Source organism: Narcine bancroftii, chromosome 2 (assembly GCF_036971445.1).
Source record: "Narcine bancroftii isolate sNarBan1 chromosome 2, sNarBan1.hap1, whole genome shotgun sequence".
Classification (NCBI taxonomy): Eukaryota; Metazoa; Chordata; class Chondrichthyes; order Torpediniformes; family Narcinidae; genus Narcine; species Narcine bancroftii.
In genome coordinates, this window is record NC_091470.1 from 310,925,455 (window position 1) to 310,942,525 (window position 17,071).

General features: G+C 39.0%; 1 protein-coding gene across 3 annotated transcripts in view; it reads left to right on the forward strand.

Moving 5' to 3' along the window:
* Positions 1–17,071, forward strand: part of kcnq3 (potassium voltage-gated channel, KQT-like subfamily, member 3) — a 192,944-nt gene that overhangs the window by 156,309 nt on the left and 19,564 nt on the right. For all 3 annotated transcript variants that reach the window (XM_069921648.1, XM_069921646.1, XM_069921649.1), the window contains one exon: positions 16,244–16,437. In XM_069921648.1, coding sequence (XP_069777749.1) covers positions 16,244–16,437 — 194 coding nt within the window. The remainder of the gene's footprint in view (positions 1–16,243; positions 16,438–17,071) is intronic.

Genomic DNA, 17,071 nt, shown 5'->3' on the forward strand with positions numbered 1-17,071 from the left:
CAGGAGAATCTAAATCTAGAGGAGATAGATTTAAAGCAAGAGGGGAGAGCTTTAAGGGCAACCTAAAGTGGCAGCTTTTTGAAACAAAGAATGGGAGGCATGTGAACAAGATGCCAGAGAAAGTTGTAGAGGTATCTGCAGATGCAATTACAATGCATTCAATCTGGTACATGGATGGGAATCCGGAGGCACAAGAGACTGCAGATGCTGGAATGTACAACAAAAAAAAACACCTTGATGAAAGGTTCTGATCTGAAATGTCAACATCGTTTTTCCTCCCACTGATTCTGCTCAACCACTGAGTTCCTCTAGCAGACTGTTTATTGCACATGGATAGAGGGTTCAGGTTTCTTCTCTTTTCCCTAATAACTCAGGCAACTAATTAATAACTATTCATGCTCACAGTTGATTAAAAACATTTAACATTCAATGCTACTCTCTTCTCACTGAAATATCTGATCCAAGGAAGAGATCGTCCCCCCCAGAGGCCACTTTTTGTTTTGCTGAGGAAATTGTGTGTGTCTCATTGGAATGGAATTAAAAAACCAATTGGATAGGCAGTTCAAATACACCTAATGGTTTGCCCATTGAAAGTCATCTGAAAACTGTAAACTGATCACCTCTAGTCATTTCAAGTTTACTAATCTGAGTCCAATTATATCAGCATTGACAACATTTTAGGTCGAGTGTGCCATGTTTTTAAGGTTAACATCCTTCCCCAAAGTCCCTTCAGCTGCGCACAGATCCAAAACTATAATTATTATTGTTTCAAAGTGTTGACTCATTTTAAGTCCATATTCTAACAGTTTCAGTCAATTTTTAATCTGGGATTTACTCGGGCAAAGCAACCTTGTCGTCTGTGAGGAATAGGGAGATTAACTTAAGGACTGCACTTAACTCAGGCATAATTACTGCTTCAATGGTAAAGTAGTAACATCATGATAATATAACTGCAGGATTGCTAATATTTTAGAAGAATGGAAAAGAAATGATTTAAATCAGACTGATCCTCATCCAAATATTCTTTCAGATGTAGCAATTTGACCTGAGGTGATTTTGATTCATCTGGTTAGGTCAATATGTTTCTTTCACATCAGATTTGAACTGACAGGTGATGAATCTTTCTGTCCCAGTGAGATTTAGGGGAAGTTCTTTCACTGTTTGCTGAAGCAAATATCTGAATTGCGTATAGGATCTATTCACTGAATATTTACTGAACAATAAATTCAGGTTCAACAAGAGAACTGCCTGCTGGTTTTCCAGTGTGTTCATCACAGAATAATCAGATATGTTGCTTCATCTATGATTCCACAAATCTAGTGTCTGAGGTTCACTGTGGAGAGGAAGAGAGAGACTGGGATGTGAGCGTTGCATCAGTCTCCCATAATCTCCTGTTCCATTCTCGCTAACCTTCCACTATCTGCATGGTTTTCATGAGGCTTGAACACACTCTCTCCCCCATGCTCAGTTGAGCTTGATAGCCCCACATGGCCTGCTGAACCAGTTTTGACTACTTAGGCATAATTTTTGCTGGTCAGAATATATGATCATTCCCTCTGACCTTGGTGAGAGAAACCTTCATACTTTGGGCATGCTTATTTATGATGGTAATTATACAAGAAGCCAGACAAAGGCAATTGTCATCTCGTCATTGAGGATGTTGTTTTGAGCATGAGCAAGACATTGAGCATTCCATTTATGAACAATTACTGACAAATACACCTGCCATAACTTGATACCTACTCTGGGCCACAACTTTCTATGTCATTAGAGTCAAGAATCTCACAGCCTGACTACTCCATCACCTTTGAGCAAGGAGAACAATTGGGGTTCAATGAGTGCAAAAGAAAATGTATGCCTACAAATAAACAGGATAACAGGATTCCCAATCAGACAATACCGGGTTCTTTTTAATAGTCATGCATCTGATGCATGTTGAACCTGTCTGGAGGAACTAGAGAAGAGGCAGCATGCCGAACTAGAGAAGAGGCAGCATGCGGAATGACTATTAAAAATAATTATTTTGCCATGCATCAGGACCATTTTATTTGTCAGTATTTTGAGAATGTTCAAATACCATCTGCTCAGGTCTCAAGTTCATTGTTAATTATATATATTTCTGACTCAAATTTCAGAGATCACCCAATAAACCACTTTTCTTTCGACATTAGACTCCTTGGCAACTACTGTGCGATATTCCCTATTTCTTCAAATCATGTAAGGAGCCTTTTTTTTGGCCTATTAAGTCTAGGCTCGGTCACAGAAAAATTCAATTTCTCCATTAATTTTCCCCTTAACATCTTCTCCCCACATTCTCACAAACTGACCACATTGCATCACTCACCATTTAACCCACCAATTGACAGGTCTTAGGCACGTGGGAAGAAACCAGAGAACCCTATGGTCATGGGGAGAACATACAAACTCCACAAAGACAGCAGAGGACCAGTGAAAGACTCATCACCTGAGGGACCCACACAGGCTGTGGGCAACTTGCAGCTAGGCTGCAGGTTGCTGCTGAGGGCAAGAGGGGCTCCTAAAGGGCCTCAGGTGCTGAAGGTTTCCTGATCATATTGGAGGTTTTGATCTGGAGCCAATGAATCTGTCTGTGTGGCTGTAGAGGCTACCAGAGTGCTGGAGGTGAATCCACAGGCACTCAGTAACATTGAAGGGACTTTATTTCACTTTTCTTTCACTCATACAGCAAGGGGTACCAGTCAACACCAATGGCAACTCTTTGTCAGCCTTATAGCAGGCAGAAGGCAATTTTATGTAATATTATGCTCTGTACTATTACATGACAATAAAGGAATCTTGACAGTTTGAGAGGATAGGATCAACCCTGGGTCACAGGAGCTGTGAGGCAGGAACTCTACTAGCTGCACCACTGTGCCACTCTAGAGCTGATCTGACTAAGCAAGGCATAAAATTGATACTTGCATACAAGCTACCCATTTCCAGCCAGTTGATTTTTCTTTCTGTGGTGGTTGTTGTGAAAATTGTTGGGTCTTTAATTTTAAAAAAAATTTAGATATGTAGCATGGTAACAGACCATTTCAGCCCAAGAGTTTGTGTTGCCTAATTAACACCCAATTAACCTACACCCCCAGTTCATTTCAAACAATGGGATGAAGCTGTAGCCCCCAGAGAAAACCCACACAGACACGGGGAGAATGTACCAACTACTTATAGACAGCGCGGGATTCAAACTCCAGTCCCAATAGCTGGCGCTCTAAAGGCATTGCACTAACCACTATGCCATCCATGCCATCGTGGGGAAGAAAAGTTCTTGATTGCCTGCTGCCAAACTCTTTTGCATCTTAACCTAAAGTTCCATCACTTAATACTGGCACCTCATTTGGGCAGTGAGCACTCGTGCAGAATCTTGTCAGCAGCCAACCTGAACTTCAAACACCTCATCCTCACTATCTAAACTAACAAAACACCTCAGCAACCTTGCCCACTAATGCCCATATCACAAACCTCATACTGAAACAGATTTATACAATGCCCAGTAACAGAACATCTATTTAAGGTGAGTGGAGGAAAGTTTGGGGGTGTTGTCAGAGGGATGCATTTTTTTTTACCCAGACAGTGGTGGGTGCCTGGAGTCCATTGTTGTGGATGGTGGTGGAGGCTGATACAGTAGGGACAATTAAAAGGCTGTTAGATAGGCACATGGATGTAAGAAAAATAAAGGGTTATGGCTGTGAAGAAGGGAAGGGTTAGATTGTACATGAAGCAAATTTGTGTGGATCAGCAGAACATTGTGGATCAAAGGACTTGTATTGTTCTATTTGTTATTATACTATGGGCTCTGAGAAGGTGAGTGAGGCAGAAAATGGCCAAAGAATGCAGTGAGGTCAAGGATAGGGGAACCTTTCAAACTAAATGAGAGAGCCACCAATAGTTGTAGCTCTATTTACTGCTCTGAAACTGGTATAAAGAACAGCTAAATTGATAGGTTGGAAGATTTACCAGCAGGATGCCTGGGAATTGAGTGCTCAGGATACAGAACATGAAGGGACCCACAAGAGGAATCTGAGTGAGGCCCATAATGGAGCAAGATGGAAGGCCTTGGGATGAGTAGAAATACATAATTGATAGGGTGCTGGTGAACAAGGAGATTCTCCCAGTGAAAAGGAAGGACATGGCTGTCCATGATGAGGCCCACGAGTGGAGAGAGGAGAAACCGGAGATAAAATGAGCTGTTGTAATTGTGGTGCACTGTTAGACCAGAACCAGACACACACAAGGTAAAGACTGTACAACAGGCTTTAATCCACAAACACTTCCACAGAGCCAGGCTAGCTGTTGCTGCAGTAACTCTGAGTGAGACTTCGGAGGCCAGCACAGGCTTATATTCCGGAGGGTGATTGACACCAGACCGGCTGGGGCTTGATCCATACAGGTCGACTGATTGACAGCCAGCCAGGTGTTGTCCTGTCCCCCTTACACTCCTGCAGGTACAGAGGTTGCCCCCTGCAGTAGGCCGGTGGTGTACCACCACAGTAATACATTGGAGATGGCAGAAGCTGGCATCTAAAGCCAAACACAATCTACTGGAGGAACTAAGCAGGTCAAGCAGCATTAGAGGGAGACAAAGAATGATCAAAGATTAGCGCTCTTCAGCATTGGAGAGTGTTTAAATACTTTCTCGAATAGCTGGTGGAGTACTTCAGCTACACTGGCCCACATGGAAATGATAAGGAGACTTTTGGATCTGCACCTCCCTTCAACTTGTAAATTTCCAACTTTCCACAAAACCCAAGCTGTAAAACTAAACATTAAATTAAAAGCAGAGAATATTGGAAGTCTTGATGGTTTGGGCAACATCTTTGGAGGGAGAATAACAGTTGACATTTCACTTGGATGACTGCTCGCAAAAAGTGGAACCAAAAAGCTGGTTAAACAGATTTTGATACATTGAAAGGGTAAGGTGAAGAAAGATCAAAAGGAAGGTCTGTGGTAACATGAAAGATAGTGGAGAATAGGTGACAGAGGATACCAGTGCAAGGCTAAAGGAACGAAAATGGTAAGTCAAAAAGAAAAAGATATACAGGGAGGTGAAAAAAAGTATTAATATCATTAAATTGTAAATTAGGATCTCACTTAAATTGTGAAATTTAAGTACATTAATTAAGTATCTCAGCACTCCATGACAATATTCATTATCCACTCCCATTTAAAAAAATATCTGTGCTCACTTATGCTGCTAGTGCTTTGTCCCTGATTTTCGTTCTCATCAGGCTTTATTAGCTTTCTATCCTTGGATGCTCTGGCTTCAAAATACTTTTCACAAGATTACAACACGACAAGATAAGGGTGATTTAGCTCATTTCTGCTCATTCATTCTGAATGATATTCACAGCATCTAGTTGCTTCTTAAATTATATTGGGATTTGCACCTGCACCCCTGCTTTTATTTTGAAAAATCTATTTGATGTCCCATTTTTTGCAATCTTCATCTCCTTAATTCTGAAACCTGCCTTCTGCTCATCTTGTGCATGTGGCTGTAGAATTTTCAACTTTCTGAGACCCATGTTCAGGGTTGCCAGATTTGGCACCAGGTTTAAAAAAAATTAAAAATTTTCAAAGTTGTAAAAAGCGCCAACAGAAATCTTCCAAAACCACCAATCGGCACTTTCTGCCGCCAACCGATTCAAGAAAGTGCCAAATTTCTGCTGTTTGGCGGCAAAGGCTTCCCTGACCATTGGCAAGGATGGAGGGTGTTGGCTTCATTGTGTCTACAATGAAAGATTTACTCAGCCCCATCCTCATCCACTTTCTCCATCCTCCTACAATATCAGCTTTTCAAAGGTTTATCCAAAAGCAAGTTGAAACTTATTTTGGAATCTGCTTCCACCAAGCTTCCAAGTATTGCATTTCAAACCATTAGATTGCCTAACATTTTATACATCAACTCTGGTTAAATGGCCACCTGCCCTGTGTCTTGTCCATTGGTCGTCAACTCTCCGACAGCAGGAAACAGTTTCTTCTCGTTTACTCCATCAAAATCGTCCATGATTTTGATTCCCAAAAACAGATGTCCTATCAAACTTCTACCATTATTTGGAGAACATCAGTTCCTTTAATCTTTTACATTTCTTGTAAATTTCCCCTTTGTTCACTCTACAATGTATCTCTCCATATTGACAATAATATTTTTTCCCCAAAGTGTGATGTACATAATTGGTCACAAAATTCCAGCTGGTGCTTCATTAATATTTAACATATTTTTGCATTTGATTTGATTGTTGATACACCCTTGAAAAATTCTTCTCGGCTTGTCTTTGCATCTTAAACTGTGTGTCCATCCATACCCTAGCTTTCACTATTCCTGTAACCTGTTTGAAATTGTTCATTTACTTTATATAAATCAAGTTCATACTTCTTATAAAACTGAATTTGCATATTTTTAAATGTTTCTCTCCAATTCATTGCCATTTATTTCTCCACATTTCATATCATCCAGAACTTTTGAAATTATACTCAATCTACTCAAGACTTCATAATAATCCTTTTTAAAAGCAGCAGTGTTTTCAACACAAGTCCTGGAAGACCACTGAGTGTACACTCCTCAAACCTGAAAAGTATACACTGAGGAGAGCCACTGTCAGAGTAAATAAGGAAATAGCGGAGATATTGCATATGATTTCAAAAAATATATAGAGGAGAAGCTTAAATGTTTGGCAGTGCTCAGAATTACAAAGAAACTAATTTTTTCCCATCCTCTCCCTGTTTTGTATCTCACAGCCACTGTTATATTAATCTCCAAGATTTAATTAAGATTTCTTCTGAAATTACTAATTATAATGATGATAAAATAGCAGTTTATGTCTCCCAACAAACTGATGACTGCAAATCAGATTTTTAAAATATCTGTTTATCACATTACTAACACCAGTGGTGAAGGCCTTATTGTCTGCAAGTATTTTGATGTTATTTAAAGATATTCAGGACAAGAAAATTGGTGACACGGTTAGCATAGCGATTTTCCCAATGCTAATACAGCTCTAGCAATCTGGGTTCTCAAATTTGGCAATGTCTGTAAGGAATTTATACCTTCTCCCCATGTGTGCTTGGGTTTTCCTCATGTGCTCTGGTTTCTTCCCACCCTTTAAAACATATGGGGGTTATAGCTTGATTGGTGTATTTGGGCGGCATGGACCTGTTACATTTAATTTAAAATAAAACATTAAAAATGAATTTATTGCATATTTTAGCTGGAAATTTTTATAGTTTTACCTACATGAAATTTCTAATATTAAATTATATTATAGTAGAGCTGTAAAGAACAGCTTCAGAAAATTCCAACTGTAAATTAATATTTTACAACATTAGATTTGCTGGCTATAAACAGTCAGCTTCAGCTAGCAGTAAATGTAAAATTATAACAGAAAAAAATCAACAAACTGAGATGTTCTAATCTTCCACTTTCTGTAGGTCAAAGGAACTAATTTTTCTGTTTATAACTGAGTCATCCATTTGTGGATCCAGTAGGACCATGTCTTCGAAGCCTTACTCTTCCATGCTAGAACTGCCCACAATCCTAAGATAATCCTGCAAACCAAAAGTCATCCCTAGCTCTCTTTATCTGCTTACACCCTTTTCTACAATCCTGGACTTCACCTTCAGTAATAATAATTGAAATGGGATATTTGTATTCCTGCATCTCACCAAGCCAAATCTCTGAAGGACCCTGTCCCCAGGACTGAATTTCCAATTCTTTCAGATGTCACTTAAGTCTATCCCATTCTTTCTCCAAACTATAGTTTGTCTCTAATAATTATACATTCTCCCCATGTGTGCATGAGTTTTCCCTATATGCTCCAATTTCCTCCCACCCTTCAAAACGTACCAGGGGTTGTAGGTCAATTGGGTGTAATTGGGCAGCATGGGCTTGTGGGCTGAAAGGCCCTGTTACCATGTTGTTATATCTAAAGTTAAATGTAAATAATCAGCACATCTCCATCAATGGCTTATCATCTTCATGCTGTCGATTCACAGCCATTTTAATTCAAAATTCAGGCATCAGGCTCCATAATCTTTGGTGTCCTGAATTTATGACCACAAAAGGTCATCACATTGTACTCGTATAACACTTCCTCTCACCTCTGGTCACAGTTCTGCTCTGTCAGCTGCTGAAATACACATATTTGTCAAAGCAAGTTCTACCATCAAATTCTCATCACCTCAGCTCTTATTGGCATATTATTTTTTTTCAAACAGGCTTGCAGCATCTCATCTGATGCTTGTGTAAAAATCATTCTATGGTCTCATTGCTTCCACAATTAATCTTGCCCTCATCCTCTTCTTTCCCTACCCACTCATTGTCATTCATTTTAATCATTGCTGTGCCATGATTATTAGGGCCTGAGAATCCCGAGATACTCTTCCCAGACTTTATTCTTGACCCATCCTTCCTCTATCCCTTGAGGTATCACCTGAAAACCCTCTTTAAATAAGTTCCACTCCTGTTATCCTGTAATCAAAGTTATCACCATAGTTTTGCAAAACATTTTGAAATATCCTTAGACCAGTGGTTCTCAACCTTTTTCTTTCTGCTCACATACCACTTTAAGTAATCCCTATGCCATAGGTGCTCTGTGATTAGTAAGGGATTGCTTAAGGTGGTATGTGGGTGGGAAGGAAAAAGTTTGAAAACCACTGCTTTAATCGTACCTAATTGACTCGTTATGTGCACGGTTTCATAACGCCAAAGGAAATGGACCAATGACAATTTTTCTCAAGCAAAATATTTCAGTAACAATTGGCTCTAGAGCAATGATTCTTAACCTTCCCTTCCCACTCACATACCACTTTAAGCAATCCTTTACTAATCAAAGAGCAGTTATGGCATAGGGATTACTTAAAATGGTATGTGAGTGGAAATAAAAATATTGAGAACCACTGCTTTGGACCTTAAATCCACAATGTAATTGTAAATACAGTAGTTATGAATTTCTCTAAGGTTTTTCCAATTGGCCCTGATATAAATCAGCATGAAAGAGAAGATTTATAATATTGCACTTTTGCTACATTTATTACTTCTGGCCTGAAGATATTAAAAATGAATGTGATATTTTTTATAATTAGTCTTCCTTTAAATGCAGTGCTACATTTGATGTTAATACATGTAAATATTTATTAATACTTGAAGTATAGGTAATGTCACTGTGTTACAAAATTGCCTGTGATCATTTTATTATCTAGAGCTCAAAAGTAAGATTACAGTTGCCCAGTTTACGAAAAAGATATTTAGTCTTTTTTGTGTGGTTGCGATTGTTGTTTTGATTAATAATCAATAATTTCCTGAGATTAAAGCCTGCTTCCCACAGGCTTTAATCTTGAAAGCCAAACTGACTATGTTAAACAATTGGGCTGTGAAAGGAAAGGAAAAGTTTAGCAAGTTTTTAGTTTGAAAGTATAATTAAATTCACAACAGGATTGATAAAATTACATTTTGGCTCTTGAATATAGCAATGAGTCTTGTTAAAGTCAAAAGTCTCTCTTTTTGAGGTGTATCAGTTTATTTGCATGATCTGTGTTGCACCTATTGGGTTACTATCTTTAATTTATATTTATTTGTTCATTTGCATCTTTTGACTTTCATGAGCTCTCCTTTAGACATGACTGGAGGTGGCTAATCCCTTTGAGTTTAATCCAACACTAACGCTACAGTTAGTATTTTTTTGTGAGGTGAGGCTTCTATTTGCGAAAGAAATTAGAACTTTTTGTATCTGTTTATTTGCAAGGAACTGAATGAAATAAAACTCAAATGTCAAAATCCTGCTAGTTGTGCATGCCAGTAAAGATATGGGACCTTGTAACAGGCTCGCAAAGGAGTGGCAAGAATTTTTTTTCATGTCAACAGTGGAATGATGTTCTATTTACTTTGGCTACAGATTCCATCACCCTGCGTGCTAGCACTAATATTAGACTTCATAAAGTATTCATAAAGCTCTGCAGCATGGAAACATGCTCATCACACACTACTATATGCTTCTTGATTCCTTTGTCTTTGCTCTTACTTGGGAAACTTAATAATGTATATTTATGTGAGGAGATAGTCAAGAAAAATGAAACAGTTGTTTAATTCATGCTTAAAGCTTAGCAGGAGGGAAAGCGCAGCAGCCTTGGTAAGAAAACATAATATTCAGTTCAACAATTCACTCAGAAATTAACAGCAATTAAAAAACCTCTACCATTAAAATAACGAGTTAATTGTTGGAATTTAAAATTTTATTTGCAAAAATGTCAGAGATTAGTAAATTACATCAGCAAATCTTCATTGCCTTCTTCAGAGCAACAAACACAAATCATGTCCTGCCTTTCATTATGGGTGAGCTTGTCCATTTTCTGTGCGATAACAGAAATAATAAAAGACACTGCTCAGTATCAGTCAACCTGCAATGGGATTCTATTCATAGCTCTCGTGGAGCTGACATGCATCAACGAATGATACCAGCAACCAAACTCTATTATGGAAATTCTTCATTCAGAAATGGCCAAATATGTGCTTAATGTCAGGCTCCAGTTTTCTTCAATAATGTCTCCGGGTTAAAAGAGATGCACCATCTCAGGAAGGAGAAAGCAACTTCATCTGCCAGTAACAGAACACTGGATGGAGGAGGGGGCTAAATATAACTCTTATCATCAGTGGGAATGTTGGTGTTTCCTTACACGTTGATCGATATTATTTTTCTCTTGGAATGGAAAATCTGACCCATGGCCAATTTCTTTCTCTCTCAATAAAATTCACCCGCAAACACTGAAAGATTGATGCATTTTTGTGATTCAGAAATTTTAAACCCGTAGTAGTAAATGATTTATATTGATTTCTTGAGCTAATTTAGACATTGTAACCATTAGTCAATATAAAGGTCATTAAAGTTGAAACATAGCTCAGCCTCTTTAATGAGACCATGTGAATTCAATTGTTCCTCCTACAGCTTTTGAACCCAGTGTTAACTGAATGCAATAACACAATATAGTTCAAGGTTATTTTCCCCTTTGGCAAATCTAGGTGCTGTCGGATTTTCCTTTTCCCTCAGATTAAGTGTGAAGGAAAGTTATGGCAGTGACCAATCATTTGCGGGCGAGCCTACAAAATGTTTGACTTATGCTGGAAAGAGGAACTGGGAAAGGCCAATTGTGTTAAAGAATCGTGATAATGTTATAATGTTACGATGAAGAATCTATCAGGAGGGTTGGCAAAAGAAGAAAAAAGACACCTACATTTATAAAAGGTGGGGGGGGGGGGTCACTACCATGTAAATAGAAACTAGGGATAAAGCAAAGGAACGGAATTAGCTACCAGTTCTGATTATGGGACTTTGACCTGCATCATTAACTTGGTTTCTCTTTCTCCAAGACATTGCCTGATCTTCTGAGTCTCCAGCACTTTTTGTTTTATTTCAGATATCCAGCATCTGCATATGTCCATTTTCATTTGATTTATCCCAGCTCCCAGTCCAAAGTCTTAGAAGATAAGGTACCTCAAGTGCTCATCTAGGTATTGCTTAAATATGATGTGCCCACCCAGTCTTTGGGTGAATCTTTATCCTCAACTGCCCCTAATCATGGCTAAATCTAGAATAAAATAAAAACAGAAATAATTAGCAGATCAGGCAGCATCCATCAGAAAAAAAGTTAAAGTTTTAGCTCAAAGATCCTTCCACAAAAATGAAAAAAAAACAAGGAGGAAGACTGAAGAACAAAAAAAAGTGATCACCATAGATTTGAGAGCACGTGCCATAAATTTGCCAGTGTCACCGGGGAGGTGAAAGTGAGTGCTTGTTTGTGGCTGATCTGTCATCTATCTCCCTCAGTTTACACCTCCTTCAGGCAGATCAGCTGTGATTTGCCACCTCTCTAAAATTGCTCAACTACCATTTGTATCTCTCGGATTCTCTTGATAATGGACAGCCACCTCCTTTCTCCCAGGGAAGTAATGGCCAATGCAAGGGAACATCAGCTTGAGGTGAGTGCAGGAAAGCTTAGGGGAGATGTCAGAGGGAAGTTATTTACACAGAGAGTGATGGGTGCCTGGAATGCATTGCTGGGCGTAGTGGCTGATACAAGAGGGATATTTAAGAGTCTCTTAGAAAGGCACATGGATGTGTGATAAATAGAGGGGTATGGACTGTGAGCGAGATAATGGTTAGATTAATTGGAGTAGGTTAATTGTTAGAATTAGAGTAGGTTTACATGGTTCAGTATAACATTGTGGACCAAAGGGCATTATGATGATGTTCTGTGCTATGTTCCACAATCTCTACAGTACCTTAGACCTTTCCTGTATTTTCTCCAAAACTTCCCTTTCTCTGCAAATATAAAATTGTGTTTGCTCATTTTTCCACTTCTGATAAAGCGTTATTGGACCTAAACATTAACTTTATTTCTCTCTTCATAGATGCTGGCTAATCTGCTGAGAGTTCCCATTCTTTTGTTTTATTTCATGTTTCCAACCTTTGCATAAATATCTTCCTCATCGTTGACCTCTAAGACATTTCAAAGGACTGATGGTTTGTCATCCACTCTTCCTTAAGAAATGTCACAAGCACGCTTTGTTCACAGCACTTTATGTTGCCTTTATAATAGTACACAAATTGAGCCAATGAGTTTGAGGATTGTAAGCTTCCCATATTGTAGGATGACTTTGATTGCAAAGTTAATGGTTTGCAAATGCCATTTGTCAAATTTGTGAGTGAGAGGGAGGTGCATCAGAAAGTAAAACTAATCATCTTGAATACTCCCTGAGGGCCTCTTCTGGCTGTCTATTCCTGTCCTAATCTTCCTACTCAATGCTTCCCCACCAATTAGACCTTATGCACAATCATTCTTTCGTAAAATTATCCTTTGTTGGGAGAGAATGCCCAGGAGTAACATTCTCGATGGAGTCGCACATGGCCCTCCATAAATAGCATAGCATCAAGGGTCGAATGGCCTGTACTGTGCTGTAGTGTTCTATGTTCTAAATGCTGTAACTCATACTTAAATCCTCTTGCAATAAACCTCCAAATAACTCCACGTGGAAATTCTCTCACCTCTGCCAACCCTGAAACCCTGTACTTGGCAAGAGACACAAATATGGGGTTTTCCTTCCTATGCTCCTCAGCACAGGAAAGAAACTGTGGTCATTTGGTAACAGCCCTGGGTTCTAACGAAGTGTGATGTGGCAGGGCCATGACTGAACGATGCTTCGTGTAGAACTCATTTGTGGTTCACACTAATTTTCAGATGCTTGCACTTTACCTCCTTCTAAAGTGTCTATGTCGTGACGACACACTTCCCACCAGAGTGGCAATGACTGTTCATCAAGCTGTCAATCATCCGATACCATATGTGACTAAGATTAATTTTGTGTACTTGATTCCACATAATGATCCTTTTATTCCTATTATTACTTTCTTCTTCTGGAGAAATTAACCTGCTCTTACTGGAAGAAATAGCTATTGTTTTTACTTCCTCACTCCTTGGTTCTTAGTTCTCTAAGTAAGTTAGCTTTTATTAGTGTTTCTATAGACCACATTGCTCATTGCTTGATGCAGTGTTGTCAATAAATACTCTCTATTTTTTTTAAGAACAGAATGACTTGCATTGGTGGCAGATTCATATTTCATGACTTTAGGACAGCTTAAAGCACAATGCAGAAAAATGGTAGCATGGTTGGCATAGAGGTTAGTGCAACGCTTTTACAGCACCAGCGTTTGGGACCGGACTGGGGTTTGAGTCTCGTATTGTCTGAAAGGAGTTTGTATATTATCCGAGTCTGCGTGGGTTTTCTCTAGGGGGCTCCACCCACCGTTCAAAACGTACCGGGGGTGTGGTTAGTGGGGTGTAAATTGGGCAGCACAGACTGTGGGCCAAAATAGTCTGTTACTGTGTTGTATGTCTAAATTTAAAAAATTAAAAAAATTTCTTGGTTAAGTACAGTAACATGAGAAATGTGGCAGTGATTTAGTGTAGAACAATGGTCCTCAAACATAAATGTGATGATACCAAGAAAATCTTACTTTTAGAAACTTGGATTGAGTGGCAAATGTGAATGAGGACTTGGAAGAGAATTCAAAGCTGTGTCAAAGGTATTTTACATCCATCTCGGAAAGATGAAAAGGTCTTGGTTCAACAACTCATCTGATGATGCACCATTCCATCAGCACTGCATAAGAGTGTTCTTATAGATTTTAATTCCTTTATGAAGTCAGACAAATTCAAAATCAGCAGATTTGGAGATATGAGTGCTACCCATGAACCATAGCTGATGCAGTTACAATCTGTGGGGTCTTTGATGGAAAGCCTACAATAGAACCATAGAACACTTCAGCACATAAACAAGTCCCTTAGGCCCTTCTAGTCTGTGCTGACCATTTGTTTGGCCTAGTGCAGTGGTTCTCAACCTTTTTCTTTCCACTCACATACCACTTTAAGTAATTCCCATGCCATTGATGCTCTGTGATTAGTAAGGGATTGCTTAAAAGTGGTACGTGAGTGGGAAAGAAAGGTTGAGAATCACTGCTCTAGACCCAATTGTCACTGAAATATTTTGCTTGAGAAAAATTGTCATTGGCCCATTTCCTTTGGAGTTATAAAGCCGTGCACATAGCGAGTCAATTAGGTATGATTAAAACAGTGGTTTTGAAACATTTTCTTCCCACCCACATACCACCTTAAGCAATCCTTTACTAATCACAGAGCATCTAAGGCATAGGGAATATGTAAAATGGTATATGAGTGGAAAGAAAAAGGTTGAGAACTACTGGCCTCGTCCCACTGCCCTCCATTTCTCTCTCATCATTTGTACCTGTCCAGATTCTTGTTAAATGTTAAAATTGAGCCTTCTTTCACTACCTCAGCTGGCAGACTGCAACACATTCCCACCACTCTCTGTGTGAAGAAGTCCCCCCTCATGTTCCCCTAAACCTTTCCCCTTTTACTCTTAACCCATGTCCTCTGGTTTGTATCTCACCTACCTTCAGGGGACAAAACCTATCTACATTTACTCTGTCTATTCCCCTCATCATTTTAAATACCTCTATTAAAGCTCCCCTCATTCCCTACTCCCCAGGGAATAAAGTCTAAAGCTCTTTGAGCTTTCCCTGTAACTCAGTTCCTAAAGTTTGGGCAGCATGCTAATAAATCTTTTCTGTACTCTTTCTATCTTATTGATATCTTTCCTGTAGTTAGGTGACCAAAGCTATATACAATACTCCAAATTTAGTCTCATCAAATGTCTTATACAACTTTAACATAGCATCCCAACTCTTATACTCAATACTTTGATTTATGAACGCCAACATGCCAAAAATCTCTCTTTACAACCCTCTCTACTTGTGATGCCACTTTCAGGGAATTATATATCTGTATTCCTAGGTCCCACTCTTCTACTGCACTCCTCCGTGCCCTGCCATTTACTGTATTTGGTTGTTTTGTTCTTCCAAAACACAACACCTCACGCTTGTCTGCATTAAATTCCATCTGCCATTTTTCAGCCCATTTTTCCAGCTGGTCAAGATCCCTCTGCAAGCTTTGAAAACCTTTTTCGCTGTCCACAATGCCTCCAATCTTAGTGTCATCTGCAAACTTGCTGATACAATTTACTACATTTTCACCCAGATCATTGACTAGTTCACTATGAATACCTGGCATCAGAAACTTCATGACTAACCTCCTATGTGGGACCTTGTCAAAGGCCTTGCTGAAGTCCATGTAGACAATATTCTCAGCCTTTCGTCAACTTTCCTGGTAACCTCTTTGAATAACTCTATATGTTTGGTTAAACACAACCTACCATGTACAAAGCCATGTTGACTATCCCTAATTAGTCTCTGGCTATCCAAATAATTGTATATCTGATCTCTTAGAAAACCTTTCAATAATTTACCTACTACTGACGTCAGGCTAACTGGTCTATAATTTCTAGGGTTACATTTGGAGCCTTTTTTAAATATCGGAACAACACTCCAATCCTCTGGCTAGGAACATTTTAAATATTTCTGCCAGAGCTCCTGAGAATTTTACTCTAGCCTCCCTCAAGGTTTGAGGGCATATCTTTTCAGGCCCTGGGGATTTATCCATACTTATTTGCTTTAACACAGCAAGCACTTTCTCCTCTTTAATCTGTATAGGTCCCATGACCTTGTTTTCCTGACTTAGTGAATGCCGATTTGTTATTACTGAAAGGATATTGAATAATACATACTTTGAGAGCATTCCATTGCATTTGTTTTCATTACAGCCAGAAGCTGAGTCTTCTAGAACGGGTTCGAATTTCTGGACCTAGAGGTGTCAGTGTTAAGAGCAAACCATTTGCACCATTGCACACCGAGGGAGTAGAAGATAGTCCTTCAAAAGATCAGAAAAGTTTGGGCTTCAGTGATCTTCGAGCTGCAGTTCGCATTAAAGCTTTTGGATTCAGACGAAGCTCAGAAGGTACCTCAAAGCTATTTTATTTGTTTTCCTGAAAGTCCCAGATATTCCTTATTATTGGAATATTGAAGGAAGTATTGAACATATGCCTTATATAGCAATTGATTGGCTCAGAGAAAGAGCTAATGATTTCTACTTTATATAAAGCATTATTGCACTGAATATCTCCATTTGTTTTCATGTTAATGGACTGAGGGAACAAGTGTTGCCTAGGACTGCAAGAGAACTGTGCTCACTTCCAAGACCAAAACAGACTTTTTATATCTGCCTAAACAGGTTGGATTGCCTTTGGGTTTGAAATGGAGTATCAGCCAAGCTCCTTTTATGAGTGCTGAGTTAGTCACTATGAATTGGGTCCATGAATATAGTATCACCTGTTCACCATGGCTAATTGTAGTGTATTGGGATCAGATGAAGTAATTACCCCTGCCAATCAGCAACATGATAGAGTACATCATATAAGCATTGCTCTGCTTAGCATTGTATGCTTAATACATCAACATAATATGTCTCCTGCATCCAAATCCTTCATGAATACACATCAAATCACTACCATTTGCATATGTAGGTATAATGCATGTGCTTAACATGCCCCTGTTGCTCAAACACTTAAATGTAATAAGAAGTGATGCTGACA